This window comes from Canis lupus, chromosome 1 (genome assembly GCF_003254725.2).
Source record: "Canis lupus dingo isolate Sandy chromosome 1, ASM325472v2, whole genome shotgun sequence".
NCBI classification, from domain to species: Eukaryota; Metazoa; Chordata; class Mammalia; order Carnivora; family Canidae; genus Canis; species Canis lupus.
The window spans coordinates 88,540,834-88,562,011 of record NC_064243.1 but is presented as its reverse complement, the minus strand read 5'-3'; the positions used below and the strand labels follow the sequence as shown (position 1 = coordinate 88,562,011).

The 21,178-nt window shown below is 43.3% G+C and overlaps 1 protein-coding gene across 6 annotated transcripts in view; it reads left to right on the top strand.

Annotated features, from left to right (window-relative positions):
* PIP5K1B (phosphatidylinositol-4-phosphate 5-kinase type 1 beta) overlaps positions 1 to 21,178 on the top strand; it is a 300,641-nt gene that overhangs the window by 228,562 nt on the left and 50,901 nt on the right. For 5 of the 6 annotated variants that reach the window (XM_025423372.3, XM_025423371.3, XM_025423373.3 and 2 more), the window contains one exon: positions 27 to 171. In XM_025423372.3, the coding sequence (XP_025279157.1) occupies positions 27 to 171 (145 nt within the window). Of the gene's footprint in view, positions 1 to 26; positions 172 to 799; positions 8,206 to 21,178 lie in introns of those variants that run through there. The other variant, XM_035702385.2, reaches the window with a different exon arrangement.

Here is a 21,178-nt window from a genome sequence, read left to right as displayed (position 1 = left end):
GTATGTGTTGTGCTTCTGTTACCCAGCACTGGGATCCCGACACAGGCCAGACCTGGTGCCTAGCACCCCATCACTGTTTGAAGCTGCTTCCTTGGCAACCACCATTTCGTCTTCTTCCCTATATGTCGATGAACATTGTCCACATGACAGGACTGCGCTCTATTCAAACAGGTGAGACTTAGCATGATCATATTACCAATCTGGCTATTACATCAGCATCACAGCTAGACAAGTATCTCTGAATTAGAATATGCTGTCCCTGGCAACCAAGATGGGACTATCACCTGCCCTATAAGTAAGAGAAAGAGAGAACATGCTTGATTTTTACTGTGGCAAGAAGCAAGCACATCCAGGGGAAAACCCTCATTATTTTTCTCCACAGTTAATCATTATGTCCTATAGAAATTATATACTTGGTTCTAGGGAAGAAGACCTTTCATCGTATTTCTTTTAATAATTTCTTAGGAATGGATTTTTTTTTGGCAAGTACTCTTGGTTAATATTGCAGATAACTGTAAAGACCTTTGAATATTCTCTTTCTATTTGCATGGCCTTAGTAACTGTGGTAGGCAGATGGTTCCTCAAAGTTGTCCCTTGTCCTAATCCCTGGAACCCATGACAGTGTCACCTCATATAGCAAGAGAGACTTTGCCAATGTGATTAAAGATCCTGAGATGGGAAAAGTGTCTTGAATTTTTTTAGGTTGTCTCAATGAAATCACAGGGTCTAAAAATATATATATATATAGTTTTTTTAATACTCAGGCAGTAGATAACTTTATCCTTATGTTCCTTCATAGATCACGGAGTCACACCAAATTCAAACCCACAGGGAAGCTAAGAAGTGTTTACATTAAATGTGTCCTTCCTAAAAATTCTTAACAGTATGCCAGTCTGTCCTCAAGCAGTAAAATCTGATTATGCACAGAGTTTTGGTCAGAGGAAGACAGAAGATTAGGGTCAGACAAAAAGAAGTGATTTCAGAAGCAGAGGACAGAGATACCTTGGAAGGTGCCACATGCCTGGCATTGAAGGTGGAGGACAGGGTGGTGAGCCGAGAAGTGCAGGCAGCCTCTAGAAGCCAGAAAAGGCAAGGAAACAGATGCTCCCTTGGAGCCTTCACAGAGGAAGCCAGCTCTTCCAACACCTTGAACTTTAGGACTCTGACCACCAGAGCTGCAAGATAATAAGTTGTGTGATTTTCAGCCAGTCAGTTCATGATCCTTTCTTACAGCAGCCATAGGCAGCTAATCCAGTGACTCTCACACATTTAATGATTTAAGATTTGAGCGTTGGATGAGGACTACTGTAATTTCTTAAATGGAGAATGTATTATTAGATATGTGTGCTTTTTAAACAAAACACTGTCAAACGTTGATTTTAATAATAGAAGATGATATCTTTACAAAAGGACCACAATGTTGTCTGTGGGCTTAGCTGTTTGACTTTTTTCTCTTTCCATATGTGCAGTTCTGTAACTAGTCCCACTTGCCAGGCAGGGTCTACTATATATGTTCTTGATAATTATCTATTAAATTATGGACTAGCTCTTGTTAAAAATCCAACTCTTGAGAATCAAGATCACATTTGTGTAGGCAAAGTGCTTCTTACACCGTAAGTCATCTTCTACCCCTAGGGATGCAGCCTGGCTCACTTGCAGAAAGAGGACTCAAGATGGTAGACTCATTTGTAACATATATGTTTATAGATTCTAGCTTGTTCTTTTGGCAAGTTAACGTGTGGTCATTGGGGCTTCTGGAGAAATCATTTTCTGTTGCCATTCTCTTCCTTCTCTGCTAGAGACATAGTGGGGTGGGCGTAGCAGAGGAGGCAGCCAGCCTCGGCCTGGAGAAGTGAAACAGATGGCAGGGTGAGCCATGGATCTTCATGGAGCTTTGCTTAGATAGCTCTGCTGGAAGGGTCACCAGATAAGGCTGCATTATAAATTATTCCGCTCATCTGAACCGTAAGAGAAATTTGGTTAGCTTCCTTGGGTGAATCGAATTTAAAGTGACCTATCCCTTACATTAATGTGTACCTTAAATATTCAAATTTGTTATGTAAATTAGTCAAGCAACAGCTTTCTTGTTTCTGTGGTAGAGCTAAGCACCGTTGTTTTGTTCTCCAATATAAATAGCGGCTGGAAAGTCATAGGAAGTTTCTTACAAGGTCGAAAACAATTCTTTGTGAAGCCATGGTGGTTTCCTACTGTTTGCTACTGTTCTCATTATCCAGGGCGCACAATTGGATATGCTGTTAAATTATTTACTAGAATTTTCAACACCGGAATAAAAGGATTTTTTGCTTGGTTTGGGCTTTTTGGGTCTTTTTAATGATAGCGGTTGTGGGTCAATATTCAGTCTCTCAGCCAGAAGTACTCAATTTTGGGGTATTCATGAGGTCCCTCACCATCTGGAGCTGCCTCCTTCCTGGCCAGTGTGGGCACTGCATGCTCCCAGGCTGTGGCATAATTCTTGGTACTTTTATTCATGATGATAGTAATTATCATATATGTTTGGATGGGAAAAACATTAGTGTTATCTGCGGTATTTTTCCCTTTCTTTTTTTGAAGTGAATCGTCTAAAGCAAATCTTCCTTGGCATTATATATCTCCAAGTTGTAATTTGAATGTCACAGCTGCTGGTCGGGGATTGGTTACAGGAACAAGAAACTGCTCTATCTTAGGAAGAAAGGGATTTAATACAGGGAATTAGATGCTTACAGAGTCCATGAAAAGACTCTGGACTGGACATCAGGAAATCACCCCTGGATGACACCACCAAACTGGCCACCAGCAGCCCTGCAGCCTTGGCCACAATCAAGCAGGTGCCCTGACAATGAACCACAAGCCAACAAAAAGCATTTTGGTGACCCCAGAATGTTTTGTTTTGCTTTTAATATTTTATTTATTTATTCATGAGAGACACACACAGAGAGAGAGGCAGAGACAGAGGCAGAAGGAAAAGCAGGCTCCCTACAGGGAGCCCGATGCAGGACTCAATCCCAGGACCGCAGGATCACACCCTGAGCCAAGAAGGCAAGCGCTCAACCTCTGAGCCACCCAGGTGTCCCAACCCCAGAATGTTTTTTAAATAAGCTATAATTTAAAAATCAAGCAGTTTCACTAAAATACCCAGGTCCTTTTGAAAAATCACTAGTTTGGGCCCCACTTAGCTTAGCATTTACCAGCTGGAGGGGAGAAGCACAGGCCCTTTGAGTCACCACCTTCTGCTTTGTTCACCTGAGATGTTGCCTACCTGCCCCCCTGGACATTTCTGATTTTAGCCTGGAGATAGAAGAGAAGCCAAAGACATGCCTCTGATCATACCCAGTGCCTTAGGGCAATCATAAGGAAAAGATGCTAAAAAGGCACAGAGGTGCTCAAAAGAAATTAATAGCCTGTGAACTCCTGGGAATCAGTATCCCTACCTGCCCCACCATGCCCAACCCTAGTTGTTCGACAGGGAAGCCTTACCAGCAAACTGAAAAAAAAATTGTCATACTTTCCATCATTTTTTTTCCCTTTAGAGCCTTCCTAGACCCATGTGAAGTCTCTGGAGATGATAAACAAACATTATTCTAAATCTCTTCCAGCCTACTATGTTTTAAAACCTAATCCAAATAGCCTGGAAAGAGAATAAGTTGAATATTGATGTTATAATTCACATGTTAGGTTTTTCTGTCTTTGAATCTTTGTTCTGTTAAGGCGGGGTGGCCTGTTTTTTCCATTCCAACTCTAAGCTCTACATCCCTGCCCTTAAATCAGCCATAAATACTTCCATTAGTGGTCGTCATTCTGTCAGTCTTTTTAAAATCCTTCACTCTGAAAGGTGTCGGTTAGTGCTGGGATGTCTCCATACCTAAATTATATATTGCAGTGGGAAAACTGCTGTCTCTGAATTATTCCCCTTTTTGAGGGATTATTCTTTGTCACTGCAAAGACTCTGATAGCAATCTGTTCTTTTCAATTTTTTTAGTATATTCCAAAAATTGAGTAAGAAGCAAAAAATAGCATTTTTAAAGTGTATATTGGGGCGCCTGAGGGGCTCAGATGGTTGAGCGTCTGCCTTCGGTTCAGGTCATGATCTCAGGGTTCTAGGATCAAGCCCCACATCGGGCTCCCTGCTCAGCAGAGGGGTCTGCTTTTCGCTCTGCCTCTGCCTCTTCCCCTTCTCCTTCTTTCTCTCTCTCAAATAAATACATAAAATCCTTTAAAAAATAAAGTATATTTTTAACCTGATGACCAGGCGTACCTGTTTTCATGAACTTCCACTGTGCAGATCAGTGTTAGAGCACGCAGCTCGTAGGAGTGGAGAAAATGTGTTGTGGGTCTGTCCTTCCCAATCAGATGGTACAATTTAAATTCTGAGTTTTTGATCCTTGAATTCTTCTTTCCCTGTAAGAGCTCTGTTCTTTTAGAGAAGGCATACATTGAGCTCTAAGAAATGCAATGGCCAGTGTGTTTTTTCTCAAAATTAAGAAGAATCTAAAGCAGAAATCCACTACATTCATGAATATTAATTTCCCTCATGATTTCCTGCACCATTGGTCACAAAGCTGGTGCTCTGATCATGCATAAGTATCGAGAATCCTACTGCATCCCAACTTACGTAGAGCTTCCCTGTCAAACCTGCCTTTACCTTCATTGCTGCCCTGGCCGGTCTCATGTTTTACTGGTGACTGTTTCAAATAGGTGGCTCACCCTGGGGGCATTTGGAGTGTTCTAAGAAAGGCCATTGTATCAGAGGAGACACTGCTGGTCATTTGCACGTAGAGGGATAGCTTGCAAAGTCTCCCGGAGTGATGAGTCCAGCGTCATAGATCTCAGAGGCTGACCCAGGGGATCTGACTGTTGTTTTGTGTACTTTTCTTCCTGCTGTTAGAGTCTCATAAACCCAGGAGAGGGGTGGAGCCGAGGTGGAATGACCCGTTACCTTACAGACTTGTCTAAGAGACAAGGAAAGGGAAACGCAAAGACACGTGCATTCTGTGACACGTTGCCACAAGGTCACATGGTGCACCAGTAGGATTTAACTGGAACACAGCGCTCTGGGGCGCAAGCCTCACATTCTCTCCACCGTTAACATCCTTTCACTAACAGCCTCTTGTCCTTCTGTCTTGTCCTTGCTGTGTGCGCTGTGCAGGATTGATGGACCCGGTTTTCCTAACATGAATTATGGCTCATAACTGAGCGACTTTTTTGCTGCTTAATAACTAAATTATTTCTGTTAGACAAAGTGGTGGGTTCATATGAATGCCTGCCCATGACGTTTTTTCAAAGTCATTGGCTAAGGTTGCTTATTCAGAACATCATGGCAGGGTGCCTTGGCGATGCATTCTGTTGAGCATCCAACTCTTGGTTTCAGCTCAGGTCATGATCTCAGGATCATGGGATCAAGCCCCACATTGGGCTCTGCGCTCTGCATGGAGTCTGCTTGAAATTCTCTCTCTCCTTCTCCTTCTGCCCCTCCCCTCCTTCTCAAATAAATAAATAAATAATCGCTTTTTATAAAAGAACATCATGGCTATGGGAACTCTTTTATCATAGCAGTGTTTGTACTTCAAACCATCAAAATCATCTGATAATATTACTAACTATAATAATAGCTAATTCTTGGGCCTTACTAAGGTTCCCTGTTAAGTTCTTTACATGCATCAAAGTGATTTCATTCTCCCAGCCACCCTGTAAGGTCGTCATCATGTTTATTATCTCCAGTTTATAGATGAGGCATGTTCACAACATCAAGTCATTTTCCCGAGGTCAAGTGGCAGCCAAGTGGAGCCATGGTTTCCATGCATAGCATGGATACTGAGCACGAGGCACCAGCCACCCTCACCCATGCTGTCCCGTTTCAGATCACGTGCCCTTGAGACGATGATGCTTTTCATGGAAATTCAGTAACACCCACATGAGGTCTACTCTCCCTCATCCATTTTGCCTTTTCTTTCTCCATGTGATTGTAAGTGAGGATTTTTGCTTCTCAAGATGTTAGAGCCCCAGTGTTCAAACACTAAAAATATGACATACTGACTGAAATCCACAAGCGACCTGAAATAGCTCCTTCCTCAAGTTTTTATTTCCAGCCGTTCAAGTAGACACCACATCTTTACATGACTATAGAGGAGAGACTTTTGTTAAATACATTTCTTCTTGATTTAGACAATCCTATATCTTCCGTGGAAAAGGTAAGGTTAAGAAAGGACATTTGTTACAAGATGAGGGGGAAAGGAGGTGGGTGGCCAGAACTTTCTAGTAATTCCAGATCCTTACTCATAACCTCAAGGGAGGGACAGCATCTGCCTCTGGCATCTGCTGTGCACATGGCAGCTGCCTGCTGATGCAGGATATCATTCTGAGCCCTCCTGTGAGTGCTGGATATTGAATCTGACTCCTCCAGACTCTTTGTGCTTCTATGGTCCTTAGTCTGGTTACTTCTACCTTGCAGACAGACCATTACCACCACCATTCATTACCTCCAGCCAGGCCTTTGTCTTGCATGTTCATTATAAACCACCAGTGAGGGCACCCCTTCTAGCTCTCTAATGTTGTTAGGCAAGCAGGCTCCCTGCGGGAACCCCAATGCGGGACTCCATCCCGGGACTCCATCCCGGGACTCAGGGATCACAACCTGACCTAAAGGCAGACGCTCAACCACTGAGCCACCCAGGCGTCCCTGAAATGTGGATTGTTTTACTGCTTCTCCAAATGATTGTTACAAAGATTAGTTGAGAAAGTAATGGGGAAGCACGTATATTACCTCCCTGGTACCTAGCAAGCACCATCAAAGTATTTGTTAAAATAATCCAGCGATTCCATACTCAACACCTTGCAGCTTCCCATAAGTTCCACCATAAGGGGCAGGACTTCATTGTTTTTTTCAAAACGCCATCCTGGAATGTTTTATTAGTGAGCATCCAGTCAAGGAAACAGAAAACACACTTGGAATTTCAAACAGAATTTAGTAAAGAGAATTCGTTACCAACTGTAGCTGGACACGTAAAAAGGCGATGCTCTAGAAACCCAGGTAAATGACTGTGGGCAGCAGCTCTGGGCATTCGCCCTGCCACCTTACGGAACCTAGACTCATGAAGGAGGCCCCACCTGAGGACCTGCTGGCACCTTATGAGAAGGGACATCGGAGGAGGACATCACCTAAATTGCTGGGCCAGCAGCAGAGACACAGCTGCCTTCAGAGACACTACCCTCAGAAAGAAGAAAGAAAAAAAATGAGAAAGAGGTGGACCAAAGGCTTCTCCCCTCCTACCCCCTCCTCTCTGGCCAGAGCAGCCTGAGGGACGTAGTGTGCTGACTCCATCTCAGCATCGCAAGGTAAAGTGAATCAGGTTGTAAATAACAGCCAAAGTACATAGGGCAAAAACGAGAAAGATGCAAGACCTCTTAAAAAAAAGGGATCAGGGATCCCTGGGTGGCGCAGCGGTTTGGCGCCTGCCTTTGGCCCAGGGCGCGATCCTGGAGACCCGGGATCGAGTCCCACGTCGGGCTCCCTGCATGGAACCTGCTTCTCTCTCTGCCCCCCCCCCCCTCTGTGTGTGACTATCATAAATAAATAAAAATTTATTTAAAAAAAAAAAGGAAAAAAAAAAAGGGATCGCTGAGATCAAAACTTGACAAAGGTGGAGTGTGCGTGCTGGAATGGGAGTGGATGTAGACTCTACACAGTAGAAGGAATCACAGAGCCACTTTATTACTGTGCCAAAATAATAGTAGAATGAATAGCTTGTGAATGTGAAAAAAAATAAAATTTTAAAATTATCTGTATAATTGGAGACTCTAGTATTTACCCACAAGTCTGTCTGATGGTCAGTAACATTTTCCCTGGTACTGCACTGGAGTGGATGCTGGTTACAAACATGCCTAGAAAAGGTCTCCACGAATTGCAGGCACATGGGATAGATAAAAAGGTTCTTCAACTCAAGAATTCCCCAAGCAGGTTAGTAAGCCTGGGGAGTCTGGGTGAGACCTCCTCTGACAGAGCAGCAGATACATTTTGGAGGCAGAAAGCCTTTTTATTTTATTGCCAACAATACCCCACCTGCCCCGTCTCATCAACTGAATATAACTCGATCCAGAGCAGACACGCATGAGGGGCTGGTGGATATGGTGTCCCTACCTTTTATTAAAAAAAAAAAAAAACAAAACAAAGAAAAGGATTTAGCACAAAAAAAAAAAAAAAAGAAAAGAAAAGGATTTAGTTAACCTCTCCCCAATATCAGGAAACTAGGTCACCAAGCAAATGATGATACATGTTTGGGGAAGAAGAATACTCCTCAGGATCCTGAAGCAAAAAATCTGCCTCATTACCCAGCCTCCCAAGAGAAGATCTCTTTTTTGGGAATTAGGACCATTTCAGGCCTGCTGGGATGACAGGTGAACCTAAGAGTGGTGTCACATCCCTTCCCAGTTGTGACTGAAGCACCTGCAGAGAAAATTGGAGCTTGATAGAAGCTTCATAATATGCCTGTTGGTTTAGCTTCCCCCCTTCGCCCCAAACCCAGCAAAGAAAAAAAAAGGATTTACATCACATAATCTGCACCTGGATTTTACTAGATGCCTTTTTTTTCCCCTTTTGACAAATTGTAGAATTGCTTCTGAAGTGATTAGCTTTTCAAATGATCCTACGTAGATTTTGGCATGGGCAGGAAATTGAAGTGAATTTCTCAAATATCTGACATTTTATGAGGAATAATTTAGGATTCAGCATTAATTCAGAGAACACATTTTTTCCCTCCATCTTTTATTCATTTATTCATAAATTCGACAAATACTTGTTGAGCCCCAAACATGCCAGACATTGTGCTAGGGGCAGATGTGATTCCTCTCCCCCAGGAGATCACAGTCTAAAGAGGAGACGTGCTGGGTGCCTGCGTGGCTCAGTCGGTTGAGTGTCTGACTCTTGGTTTCAGCTCAGGTCATGGTCTCAGGATCTTGGGATAGAGCCCCACATACTTTGTGAGAAATCTGCTGGAGATTCTCTCTCTCTACCTCTCCTTTTGCCCCTTCCCGCTGCTCATGCACACACTCTCTCTCAAATAAATAAAATCTTAAAAAAGTAAAGGGAAAGTGCTGAGTATTTAGTTTTTTGTTGTTTGTTTTTTTTTTACTCAGGTGTAATTCACAGGTAGCATTTTTTTTATTGCAAATGTACAACCTAATGATCTGATGATTATGCATGTTGCAAAACAGTCAGCACGGTAAGTTGAGGTACCATCCCTCTCCATACAAAGGTACCCCCCAATATTTTTGTGTGGTGAGGACTTTTAAGATTTACTCTGTTGGCAACTTTCATGTTTACACCGCAGTATTATTGACATGCTGTGAACATGATGTAACATTACATTCCCCCTCGTGTGACTTACTCATTTTATAACCTCTCCACCTCAGTCACCCATTTCACCCACCCCTCAACTCCACTCCTCCCAGCAACCACCATTGTATTCTCTGCTTGAGTTTTGTGGGTTCGTTTTCTTTTGTTGTTGGTTTTTTTTAAGATTTTATTTATTTGACACAGAGAGAGCATGAGAGAGCAGAAGCAGGTGGAGCAACAAGTAGAGGGAGAGGGAAAAGCAGGTTCCTCACCGAGCAGGGAGCCCAATGAAGGGCTCAATCCCAGGACATCAGGATCATAACCTCATAACCCCGAGTTCATTTTGTTTCTGTTTAGATTCCACACACAAATGAGACCATCCAGTTGTGTTTCTGACTTTATTTCATCACTTTGACATAATACCCTCAAGGTCCATCCGTGTTGGATTTCATTTTTTTTATGGCTAATACATTTTTTGATGAAGTGGTACACGGTAATATTTCTAGGTGACTTTTGTGCATAAAGATTTTTCATGGAAAAAAAAAGATTTTTCATGGATCCAATTTATGGACAAGTCATATTGAAAAAAAAGTGGCAGAATGTTCGCCAACCAATGGATATCCTAACTTACCTTTTATCCATTTTCTGCCTCTTAATTCTGACACCAAAAAACTACATCTCTGTTTCTCTTGACTTCAGCCACTCGTGCTACATCTCTGGGAGAATGATTTGCCAGTGGTAGAGGCATCTCCATGACCTTTCCAGGCCCATGCCCTCCTGCATGAAACCTCTAGAGGGATACCTGTCCATGTGTGACCATTCTCTACATCTAGGCTTCAGCATGCTCTTCAGGAAATTCTTATGCAGGACACCTGGGTGGCTCAGTGGTTGAGAAGCTGCCTTCAGGTCAGGTCGTGATCCCGGGGTACTGGGATCAAGTCCCACATCAGGCTCCCCACAAGGTGCCTGCTTCTCCCTCTGCCTATGTCTCTGCCTCTCTCTCTGTGGCTCTCATGAATAAATAAATAAAATTATTTTTTTATTTTTTTATTTTTTTATTTTTTTATTATCGGCTTGCAACCTAGTGGTGCGTTGAAGCTTTGCTTCCAAACTGAAATTCTTATGCACACTCGAATTTAAGAAAAAAAGTTCTTTGGAGATACCCCTCTGCCTCCATCTTCCTCAAGGAATAAAGCAATTTCTTTGCTTTGTGGTTCATCAGAAACACAGATAGGCTTATTCAAGGAATTAAGAGAACCTAACTAATTCCTAAAATGCAAAACCATACCAATAATGGGGGGGGGGGGGGTTCCGATTACAGTGGAACAGGACCTCAGTTTCTTGCTCCCACCTCCAACCTCCCTGGACATAGCTTAAGCACAGCTCTCTTGCCTCAAAGCTATTCAGTAACACCTCTGGAGAATTCTCCAGCCTCTGCAAACCTGCTGCCTAGCTCATCCCCTCTGACCATAGACCAAACTTATTCTGCTCAGCACCTGTTCTTGACTTCCCTCAGTCTACAGTGATCTTTGACTCAGCAGCCAAGCAAAGTCATTCTCTTTAAGATCCTATGGGCTTCCTGACTCTCTCACTCTGCCTAGAGGTCATTTTGGTCCTTCTCAGCCCCTGGAAATTGCCCTCTCCAGCCATCTGATTTGTCCCCATCACACTCCACTTCTGCTCTGATGAAGCCAGTCTTGTGCACATTGGTCTGTCACCCTCTATCCCTCCTGCCCAAGTGGCCACACACAGGGCAGCACACAGACTTGTCCACACCTCTTAGCTGCCTTCAGCTGCCATGGTCTATCTTTGAGGTTCCCCCTCTGCATTCGCATTTGCCTTCTGAGCCGTCCCTCCCCTACCCATGGGTCCTCTGGTGCCAGGTTCTGCCAGAATCCCAAGTTTAATTTCTTCTCCTATATACCTGAAATCTACACAAAGTGTAACAAATATAATTTCTGCCAAGGCAGGATGAGGAGCAGGTCCTTTGACCAATCCTCTGTGATCTGTGGGATTCCGCTCACAATAGCCAGCTCTGTCTCCCTGTAATTTAGATGACTTGGGTGTCTTCGAGGGAACAGTTCCACCTGGAAGTCCACAGCCCCAAACTGGCTCCTGAGCACTTGCTAATTTTCAGAGAAACTGACAGGCCCCACCCCCCACGAGTGTGCTAAATGCATCTACCCAGCCAGCCCTTCGCTCTTAGCTCATTGTGGTTGTGGGCGTGGGAGGGGGTGGGGATTAGGTAATTGTAATAATGAGGGAATTAGGAGGCAGTGATAAAATCTCAAGTCAGAATAACATTAACCTAAAATGTAATTATTTAATAGCCTGCTTTCAAGGATAAAGTAATAAAGATGAAATCTATAATGATGTAAAGGGCCTCATTATTTTTCTGGCCAGCCATATTAAAAATTAGTGTGTGAAGGGTCACAGAAGAACTTACTTAGGGCCAGACTTGAACTTGCGAAGGGCCAGACTTGTTTTCTCAACACAGGCCCTGGCTGAAGTGGAAATGTCATCCTGGCAGCCTCTTGGCGGGCTCAGCTAGGATTTCTCCTCCTTCTCTTCTATTGTTCCTCAGCACCATGGAAGAGTACTTCTGTGTATTGAAGCACTTCCTCTGAGAAGAGTTGTTTTATCTTTTATTTATACACAAGCGCATCTGGGTCGGTGCCCTAATAACTCTCACTGCTGTGACTGTTCATTCCTTTTGTCATCCCTGAGCTGTGACAGGAGAGAAGACAGGAGTGCCAAGGCCAAGCCAACGTGTACCTTTTCCCTGCCCACTCTCCCGGAGCTTCAACAGTTGTAGCAGCAAAACGCACGCAGAAAGAGTTTGGGGGACCTCGGGGTCCATTTGGCACCGCGTCATCCAGCCCTTTTATTCTTAATTGTTTTGTTTCAAAATTCTATGCACCAAGTTGAACAAAGAGTTGGATAAAGTTTCTTAGGAAAAAGAGGAAGTCCTAATACACCTCCCTTTACACCTTCCCATCCCTAGATGCAACCACCTTCACCTCTTTTAGCTGATTCCTTTGGCACTTAATTCCATATCTCTACATGGCACGCTAATATTTTTTCCCACCACATACACACACACTTCCCACCCCATGTCCCACTCCCATTTCCAGTATAGTTACGTCATGCTTGTGCTTTGATCTATCTTGAATGTTCTAGTAGGACTGTGTGAATACTGTTTGCTTTCCTTCTCTGTATGACTCTTTGTTTTCCTTGTAATAAACACCACCTCATTCTTCTGTTTGCTTAGCTTTCCATGTATTTGTCCTTAATGGAAGCCCAGACGCTGTACCATTTGTCTTAATTGCTTTTCCAACTATTCAGTTGCATCAGGTTCTGTTAATTTCCTTGTCTTATAGAAGTTTCCCCAAAAAACCTTCTTAACCTTCTCCAGTCTGGACTAATTGCCCTGTAGGGCCTAAGGCACATATGTTATGTTGGAGTCTTTCATTTCCCCATTCTGAGGATCCTAACCACCTCTTGTCTATATCAGATCCCCTATTTCTCATATCCTACCTACATTTTCCTTTTTTTTTTTTTTTTTTTTTGCTAATCACCTCATTTGGGGAGAGCACATCCTCCAGTATCTTTCTAAGGAAAGGATTTATGAGGGAGAGTATTCCAGGCCCCACATGGTTAAGCAAGTCTTTTTTTTGTTTTTCGTTTTTTAAAGATTTATTTATTTATGATAGACACACAGAGGGGGCGGGGCACGGCAGAGACACAGGCAGAGGGAGAAGCAGGCTCCATGCCGGGAGCCCGACGTGGGACTTGATCTTGGGGCTCCAGGATCGCGCCCTGGGCCAAAGGCAGGCGCCAAACCGCTGAGCCACCCAGGGATCCCCGGTTAAGCAAGTCTTTATTCTAACCCTGACACTTGATGGGTTAGCAGATCTAGAACTCTATATTGTAAGTTTCTGTTTTCAAATTATAAAGGCTTTGCTCCATTATCTTCTAGTTTCCAGTTGCTGTTGAGAAATCCAGTGCAGTTCTGATTCCTGATCATCTGTATGTGGCCTATGTTTTTCCCTAGGAGCTTACAATCTCTTCAGTTCCCCCTTTTGTCTTGATATTTTATGATCATATGCCTTGGGAGAGGTCTGTTTTCAGCCATCATGTTGACTACTCAGAGACTTTTTTTTTTTTTTTAAATATTACTTATTTGACAGAGACAAAGAGAGAAAGCACAAGCAAGGGCAGGGGCAGAGGGAGGAGCTGAGGGAGAGGGAGAAGCAGACTCCCGACTGAGCAGGGAGCCCAAAGTGGGACTCAATCGCAGGAACCTGAGATCATGACCTGAGCTGAAGGCACTTAACAAATTGAGCCACCCAGATGCCCCCAGAGGGACTTTTTAATCTGCAAACTCATGCTTTTGAGTTTGGGGAAATATTCTTTTTACATTTCCTCCCCTCTCTTTTCTTATTTTTGAAGCTCCTTTTATGCATATAGGATCTCCTGCATTTGTCCTCCTGTTTTCTTTCTTTTCTTTCTTCATTTCTACCTGTTTATTTTCCTGTCCTATGGTCAGAGAGAGTTCCTCCATTTTTCTCCTAATCCTCCCACTGAGATTCTCCTTTCTGCTGTCGTGTTCTCTAAGAATTCTTTGTTCGCTGAGGTTGCCTTTTGTAGCCATCTTTCCTTATTTCACACTTGTAATTTCTTTTCTCTGTGAGGCTCTCAGAACTGTGGGGTTTTGGGGTTTTGCTCTGATTTTTGTCTTTTCTCCCTTTTTGTTCTCAAGTTTATATGGGGTGCCGCCTTCTGTTCTGGTCCATATCCTTCATGTCAGAGGTCTTCCTCAGATTTCCACAAATCCTTGCTTGTTGCTCAACCATGAGTTTGAATGGGAGAATGCAGAGTTGCCTGGAAGCTTAAACGTCTGAACCAGGCTCATTAACCCAGCTTTATAATCTGGCTGGACTCTCCAAGAGTGGCACCGATATTAGTATTTGCCAGTCTTTGCTGTTGAGCTGGTCATCTTCCCCAGTGGAAGATCTTCCAGTTTCTTGCTCGGAAGGGAAAGGCCTGGCTGTCAGCCTGCTGGGACCTGGGGCAGGGAAGAGGACTGGGTGTCTCAGCATCTAATAGGCACACATTCATTTCATTGCTCTCTTTCTCTGCCATTGGTATCCTTGGGTCTAGATAGCCTCTGTTCTATAACTTCATCAGAGGAGGGGAGTAAAAGGTCTAATCTTTTGCCCCAGTGGGGCATTGTATCTGCCCGGTTATGTGTCTCTTTGCTTCCTCACAGGTGGCTTCACATTCAGTTCTTTTTTTTTTTTTTTTTTTTAAGATTTTATATATTCATGAGAGACACAGAGAGAGAGAGACAAGACATAGGTAGAGGGAGAAGCAGGCTCCCTGCTCAGTGGAGAGTCTGCTTCTCCCTCTGTCTCTGCAACCCCTTACCCATCCCACCCCACCCACACTGCCCTACTTGTACGTTCTCTCTCTCTCTCTCTCAAATGAACAAATGAAATCTTTTTTTTTTTTTTAAAGAAAAGTCTATGGAAAAAAATGAACTGAATCACATCTTCAGTATCAGAGTATGTTTAGTTAGATGTGGAAAGCAAATTTCAAGGACTCAGGTGTGATTACCAGGGTGAGAGGGAGAGAGAAATAGGGAAACAGAGAGAGAGAGAAGAGGGAGGGTGAGGGTGAGAAGGGGAAGACAGGGGAGGGCAGGCAAGAGAAATATAAGTAAAGACCAGGTAGAGCTGTTTCACTAAAAATCTAGCCCAAGTAGTATTGCTCTGGGGCCCCTCTAACAGCAAGGCTGCAGTCCCCCATGTGCCACAGGGCTCCAGCACCTGTGGGCTCCAGACCCAGCAGGGGAGCCTGGGGCAGATGGGGTCCCACTGAAGGAGGCTGGTCAGTGACCAATCTCGGTGGGTAAGATCTGATGATAACACCCAGGAGATGGCTCTGGGGACCTACAGCTATATCTGGGGGGTCCCTGAGAGGGTCTTGGCATCTACCTCAGCAGGCAGAGCAGACACTCATGAAATGTAGGCATTTGACTGTAATTCCATTCGTTCCCACATGTTGGTGGCAAGGCTGAAGAGGCACACAAGTTAAAAACACAACGTAACTTAGTCCAGCCACTGCTGTCTTGCCAGCACCTTCCATCAGCCCCTCCCTGACGTGGTGCTTGTGTGCGGAACATAAAGGCGCTGGGCAGACCCCAGATGGTTCCCAGTTTCCAATCTCATGAGAACATACCAGTCAAAGCAAAAATACAAAGAACTCTTTGCAGAATAGCTTCTTTAACACATTCGCCCCCCGCCAGGAATAGATTCATGATGGACTGATGGTTTTGCCTATCCTGAAAGGGGCCACCCTGCATAAGGAGCCAGACGTGTGGGTCCTACTTCCAGTACTGCCATTTAGTTACCTCCTCTGGATCCTTACTCCACGAGTCTCGGGGCCACTCTGCCTTTGCAGACAAAGAAGCAAAGGCAGCTCAAACAAATCCCTTCTGACTGTACAGTCACCTGCAGTGCCTCTCAAACTATAACAGAGGGTGGTTAAAAGAAGACCTAACCCTTTAAAAGGGGTAGAAGATAGGGGGTTGGCTAACCTCTACATCTGCATTTTGGAGCCTGGGAAGCACATGGACAGGTAGTAGGTAAAAGAGAAAAAAAAACAAAGAACTGAATCTGGGGGCACCCAGTGCTGGCTGTGATGCCCACAGCCGAGGAGGGAAGAGCTAAAGACAAAAAGCTGCACATCCCCCATAGCACTGCTCATTTCTTTGGTATAAGAAACACTCAGAAAATGTATCTTCATTTCCCAAATGCACCATTTGGGGTGCTTCAGCATGGTTGAACTAAGAAGGGTGCCCAAAAAGAGAAATGCTATTTTATTAGAAAGGCTGATTCCGAGAAAGTGTGTTGATCGCATATTTCTAGCCATGTTCGTACCAGGAATGAGTACCTTGAACTTTCCAAGCACAGGCAGGTACATTGAGCTTGTCACCTGACACTCTGTGACAGCAGAGTTTCTCAGCTGGCTCTCACTGGTCACTCCATCCCATGTGTCACCCTGGGGTTGAGGCAGATTGAAAATTCATGTCCTTGTCTCGGTGACATAAAAACAGCTGTCAGTACACAATGGGCTCCCACGAAAGCACTCTCAGTGTGATGTCCGGAGAGCTAGGGCGCAGGAGATTTTTGTTAAAGAACACACAACTCTCAGACGCAAGCAGAGCTCAGCACCTCTTTGCCAAGACGAGAAGGTGAGTCACCTGAGCACCAGTGAAATAATTACCTGAATTCCGGGGAAGGGTGAGAGCTTTATATTTTTAGAGCACTTACTGAATAATATTTAGAAAGTCTCTTACTCTTTCATTTTAGAAGACTTTTTTGGAAAGCTGAAGAGTTACGGGTATTTATTAATTCACAATTTTTACAGCTTGTGTTAAAGATCACAATCCAGAGAGCACATTGTGAATGTCTACTCTGTGCCATGGAGTCAGCCATGCACTTTATAGATATCATTTTATTCAGTGCATCTGTCAACCGTATCAGGTAGACACCGATGGAGTTAGTGAAAGGGACTAGAAACATACATGACAGGGACATCGAAAAGTTAATTAGTAGGGCGACTGGCTGGCTCAGTCAGTAGGGCATGCGATTCTTAATCGTGGGATTGAGTTCAAGCCCCATGTTGGATGTAGAGATTGCTTAAAAATAGAATATTTAAGAAAATAGTTATTAAAAGAAGTCAATTATTGTCAAGGCCATTGTGCACTCAAATCAAAAACATAATAACTTGGCCCCTAACATGAACTTCTAGATACTAATAAAATTATTTTCCTCTAAAAATTTTTTCTCCTAAAAATTTTCCTCTAAATTCTTCAACCATTATGAATATATTCTCAAATGCATCATTTGACAGCATTCCTATTTTGAGATCTCATGAAATGTGACCTTAGTTAATTAGGAAATGGCCCCCATAACTAACAAAAAAAAGAACACAACAGCAAATTGTCGAGTCCTTGGAATCATATACAATTCAGGCTTAGATCCGTGTTTCTTGCATATTTATATGTTGCTAGAAAATGTATAATAGCTTATGACATCTCATCACTTTGCAATGAGAAGCGGAAGTGAGCCTGGTATTAGAAATGCTTTCAGCCTAAGGAACAGAAAACCTGTTGGTAAGCATAGCTTAAGCTAGAACTTTCCAACATATATGGGGAAGCCCACACATGAGCCACAAAAAGGTGTGCGGAGATATTTATCCCCTAAGTCTTCAGGATGGTGATGGTAACCTGGGGCAGCTGAAGCCCTTAGCGTTCTTCACCTCAGGTGCCAGCAATCTCCTCCAGTATTCCCAGAGGACAATGCAACAATTAGCACGTCCTCTGAGTGTCAAGACACACACACACAAAAAAAAAAAAAAAACAACAAAAAAAAAAACATTGGGTGGCACTGGTTTAAAATATAATAAAGATATTTGCTCTCCTTCTACTCTGCCATCCTCCACTTTTTGTTTTTGCTTGTCATAATTTGTTGCCCCATGGTTACAGAGTGGCTGCCATAGCTCAGACATCATGTCCTCACTCCAGCAGAAAGAGGAAAGAAAAAAAAGTGTTTCTCCCCTTCAGATGCTCAGATCTTTTATCGAGCAAGTTGAGGGCCTGGGAAGGAGTTGCCCAGCTGCGACCCAGCAGGATCCTCTAATGCTCATGGCCAGAAGGGCACCACATGACCCCCTCTCCTGCAAAGACGCCTACCTGCCCCCAGACTACTGATCTCCACCTACTACCTAAACTCAAAATTTGGGGTTCTGTTAGCAAAAATAAGGAGGTATGGCAATTGTGCAGATAACAGTGATTCTGACAAACACAGCCTGTAAGAAAAACGCCAGGATTTTTTTTAATGAAACAAATATTCTGCTTCTCATTTAAACTGTTTCACTAAAATACCCCCCACAGGATCATTTACCCCCAAAACTAAAAGCCTCTGTGGAAGTGAGTTTGAAACAGAACATCCTACAGAGAAGAGAAAGGTTTGTGCAGATCTTAGTCCAAGAAATATAAGGTTTCTCAATATTTTTATTCTAAGACAGCAGAGCAGCATTTGTGATTTGGTAGCTTTGAGTTACAGAATTAGGTATGACTTTTTTAACATTTTTTTCCTGTTCAGTTGACTAATTTTTTCATTATGGATTACATTTGCATTAATATTTTTAATTATTCTTCAAATCTGATGACTCTTTGGAATGTCATGTGACATATCCCAAAAAATGGGCAACAGAACTCATTTTCTTTCATTTCTTAAATGCTGAAGTGAAAGTCATCATGAGGGATGCCTGGGTAGCTCAATGGTTGAGCATCTGCCTTTGGCTCAGGGCGTGACCAGGGTCCTGGGATCGAGTCCCACATAAGGCTCCCTTCAGGAAGCCTACTTCTCCCTCTGCCTATGTCTCTGATTCTCTCTCTTTGTCTCTTACAAATAAATAAATAAATAAAATCTTTTTTAAAAAAAAAAGATAAAGTCATCATGATACCATCGTGTCACACCACAAATTTTAAAGGATTACCTTTTCTTTATTCAATACTTGGTTGATAAAGTCATCATGATACCATCGTGTCACACCACAAATTTTAAAGGATTACCTTTTCTTTATTCAATACTTGGTTCAAGTATTAACTGTTGATATTTGGAGGTATTTTTTCTCATTCCTCAGAATTGACAAAGCAGAGTTTTGGTCCTTCTATGAGAAATTCCGGCACTGAGGTGAGAAACAAAACTTTTGCTTACTTGATCATTTTTATATGGTTGGTTCATAATATTTTCAGTATTGAGTTAGAAGAAAAAAAGAGTAAGATGTCCAGAGGCCCAGCATCTCTCCTTCATAACTTGAAAAATCTAAAAAAAAAAAAAAAATCTTGGATTTGAAAAACAGAAAAAATTCTGAATCAATTTTTGGTCTGTGATAAGGAACTCTTTCTGATTTGTGAAATTGTTTTCTGATTATGAAAGTTATGTAAGAACTTTATAGTATAAGGGGTTCAGAAAACAAGACAGTTATTTCTTTTTTTTTTTTAAGATTTATTTAGGGAGAAGGAGGGAGAGAGCATGAGGCATGGGGAGAGGCAGAGGGAAAGAGAGAATCTCAGGCAGACTCTGGGCTGAGCTGAAACCAAGAGTCAGACACTTAACTGACTGAGCCACTCAGGCATCCCGAAGGCAGTTATTCTTAATCCCGCTACCTGGTACAGTTGTTCATGCCTCTACCAACCCCACTCAAGCTCTTTTAAGATATGTATGGTTCAAAAAAAAAAAAAAAAGGTATGTATGGTTCATTGTATGATTGTAATCATAGTATAAATGCCACTTTCTTTTTTTTCAAGATTTTATTTATTTGACAGCACGTGCACAAGCAGGGGCAGAGAGAGAGGGAGAGGGAGAAGCAGGTTCCCTGCTGAGCTGGAAGCCCAACACGGGACTCGATCCCAGGACCCTGGATCATGACCTGAGCCCAAAGCACACGTCTAACCAACTGACCCACCCAGGCGCCCCCCGCCCCCGCCAGGTTTTAATTTTATCAGAGATATACTTTAGTGTCAGATAGTTCTTCAAGGACTGTCGTGAAAACCACTAACCCTTCTCTGCCATCTTCATTTCCTCCTACCTAAGGCTATCATTTTCACTTTTTTAATTTGATTTTTTGGGGAACTTCTCTCATCACTCTAAACAAAATGCTGCTTCATGGTTGTTTTGTTCTCACCTTGGAAGAAGATTGTTTTGTTGTTTTGTTCTCACTTTGGAAGAGGATGATACAGCTCCCTTTCATCACCTCCCACCTCCACACCATTCTCGTCCCCCTAGCCTCCTAGTAGAGATGCATCATAATTTTGATTAGACTGATACTGACCTGATTACATCATAAACACTATTCACATCTGTGTCCTCTTTTGAAGTGTCATTACTTTTCTTAGTATTTTTCCCCCAAATGAATGATGTCCTGTTCCGCCTTGCCAACTAAACTGTCTGTGTACTTCTCGCCAGTTGAATCTCAAGCCTGTCACCATGTCTGACTGGTTCAGAGACATTAGACATTGCATCCGTGCCTACCCCTGAAGACTGTCTCCCCAGAGCCTTCTGATCTGGCCCAGTCTACTCGCTGTGCCTGGCACACAGCTATCCTGAGAGCTCCCTTCACCTTTGCTCTGGGAGTTCCCTTTGTTGTGGGTACTGGCTCCTCTGCTCCTAGTCCTTATGTCTTCCTCTTCTTGGTTTGTTCCCTTCCTTTTGTGGAGCACATCCTCCAGTATCTTTTTGAGAAAAGGACTCATGGGAAATGAATTTTTTGAGATCTTGCATGTCTGAAAACGTCTTCATGCTAAACTCCCTTATGACTGATAGCTTAGCAGGGTATCGAATTTTATTTTGGAAATAGTTTTCTTTTAGGATTTTTTTTTAAGATTTTATTTATTTATTCATGAGAGACACACAGAGAGAGGCAAAACATAAACAGAGGGAGAAGCAGGCTCCCCACATGGAGCCTGATGTGGGACTCGATCCCAGAACCCCGGGGTCACGACCTGAGCCAAAGGCAGACGCTCAACCACTGAGGCACCCAGGCGTCCCTTTCCTTTAGGTTTTTTGTTGTTGTTGTTGTTAATTTTTACTTATTTATGATAGTCACAGAGAGAGAGAGAGGGGCAGAGACACAGGCAGAGGGAGAAGCAGGCTCCATGCACCGGGAGCCCAACATGGGATTCGATCCCAGGTCTCCAGGATCGCGCCCTGGGCCAAAGGCAGGCGCCAAACCGCTGCGCCACCCAGGGATCTCTCCTTTAGGTTTTTAAAGGTATTC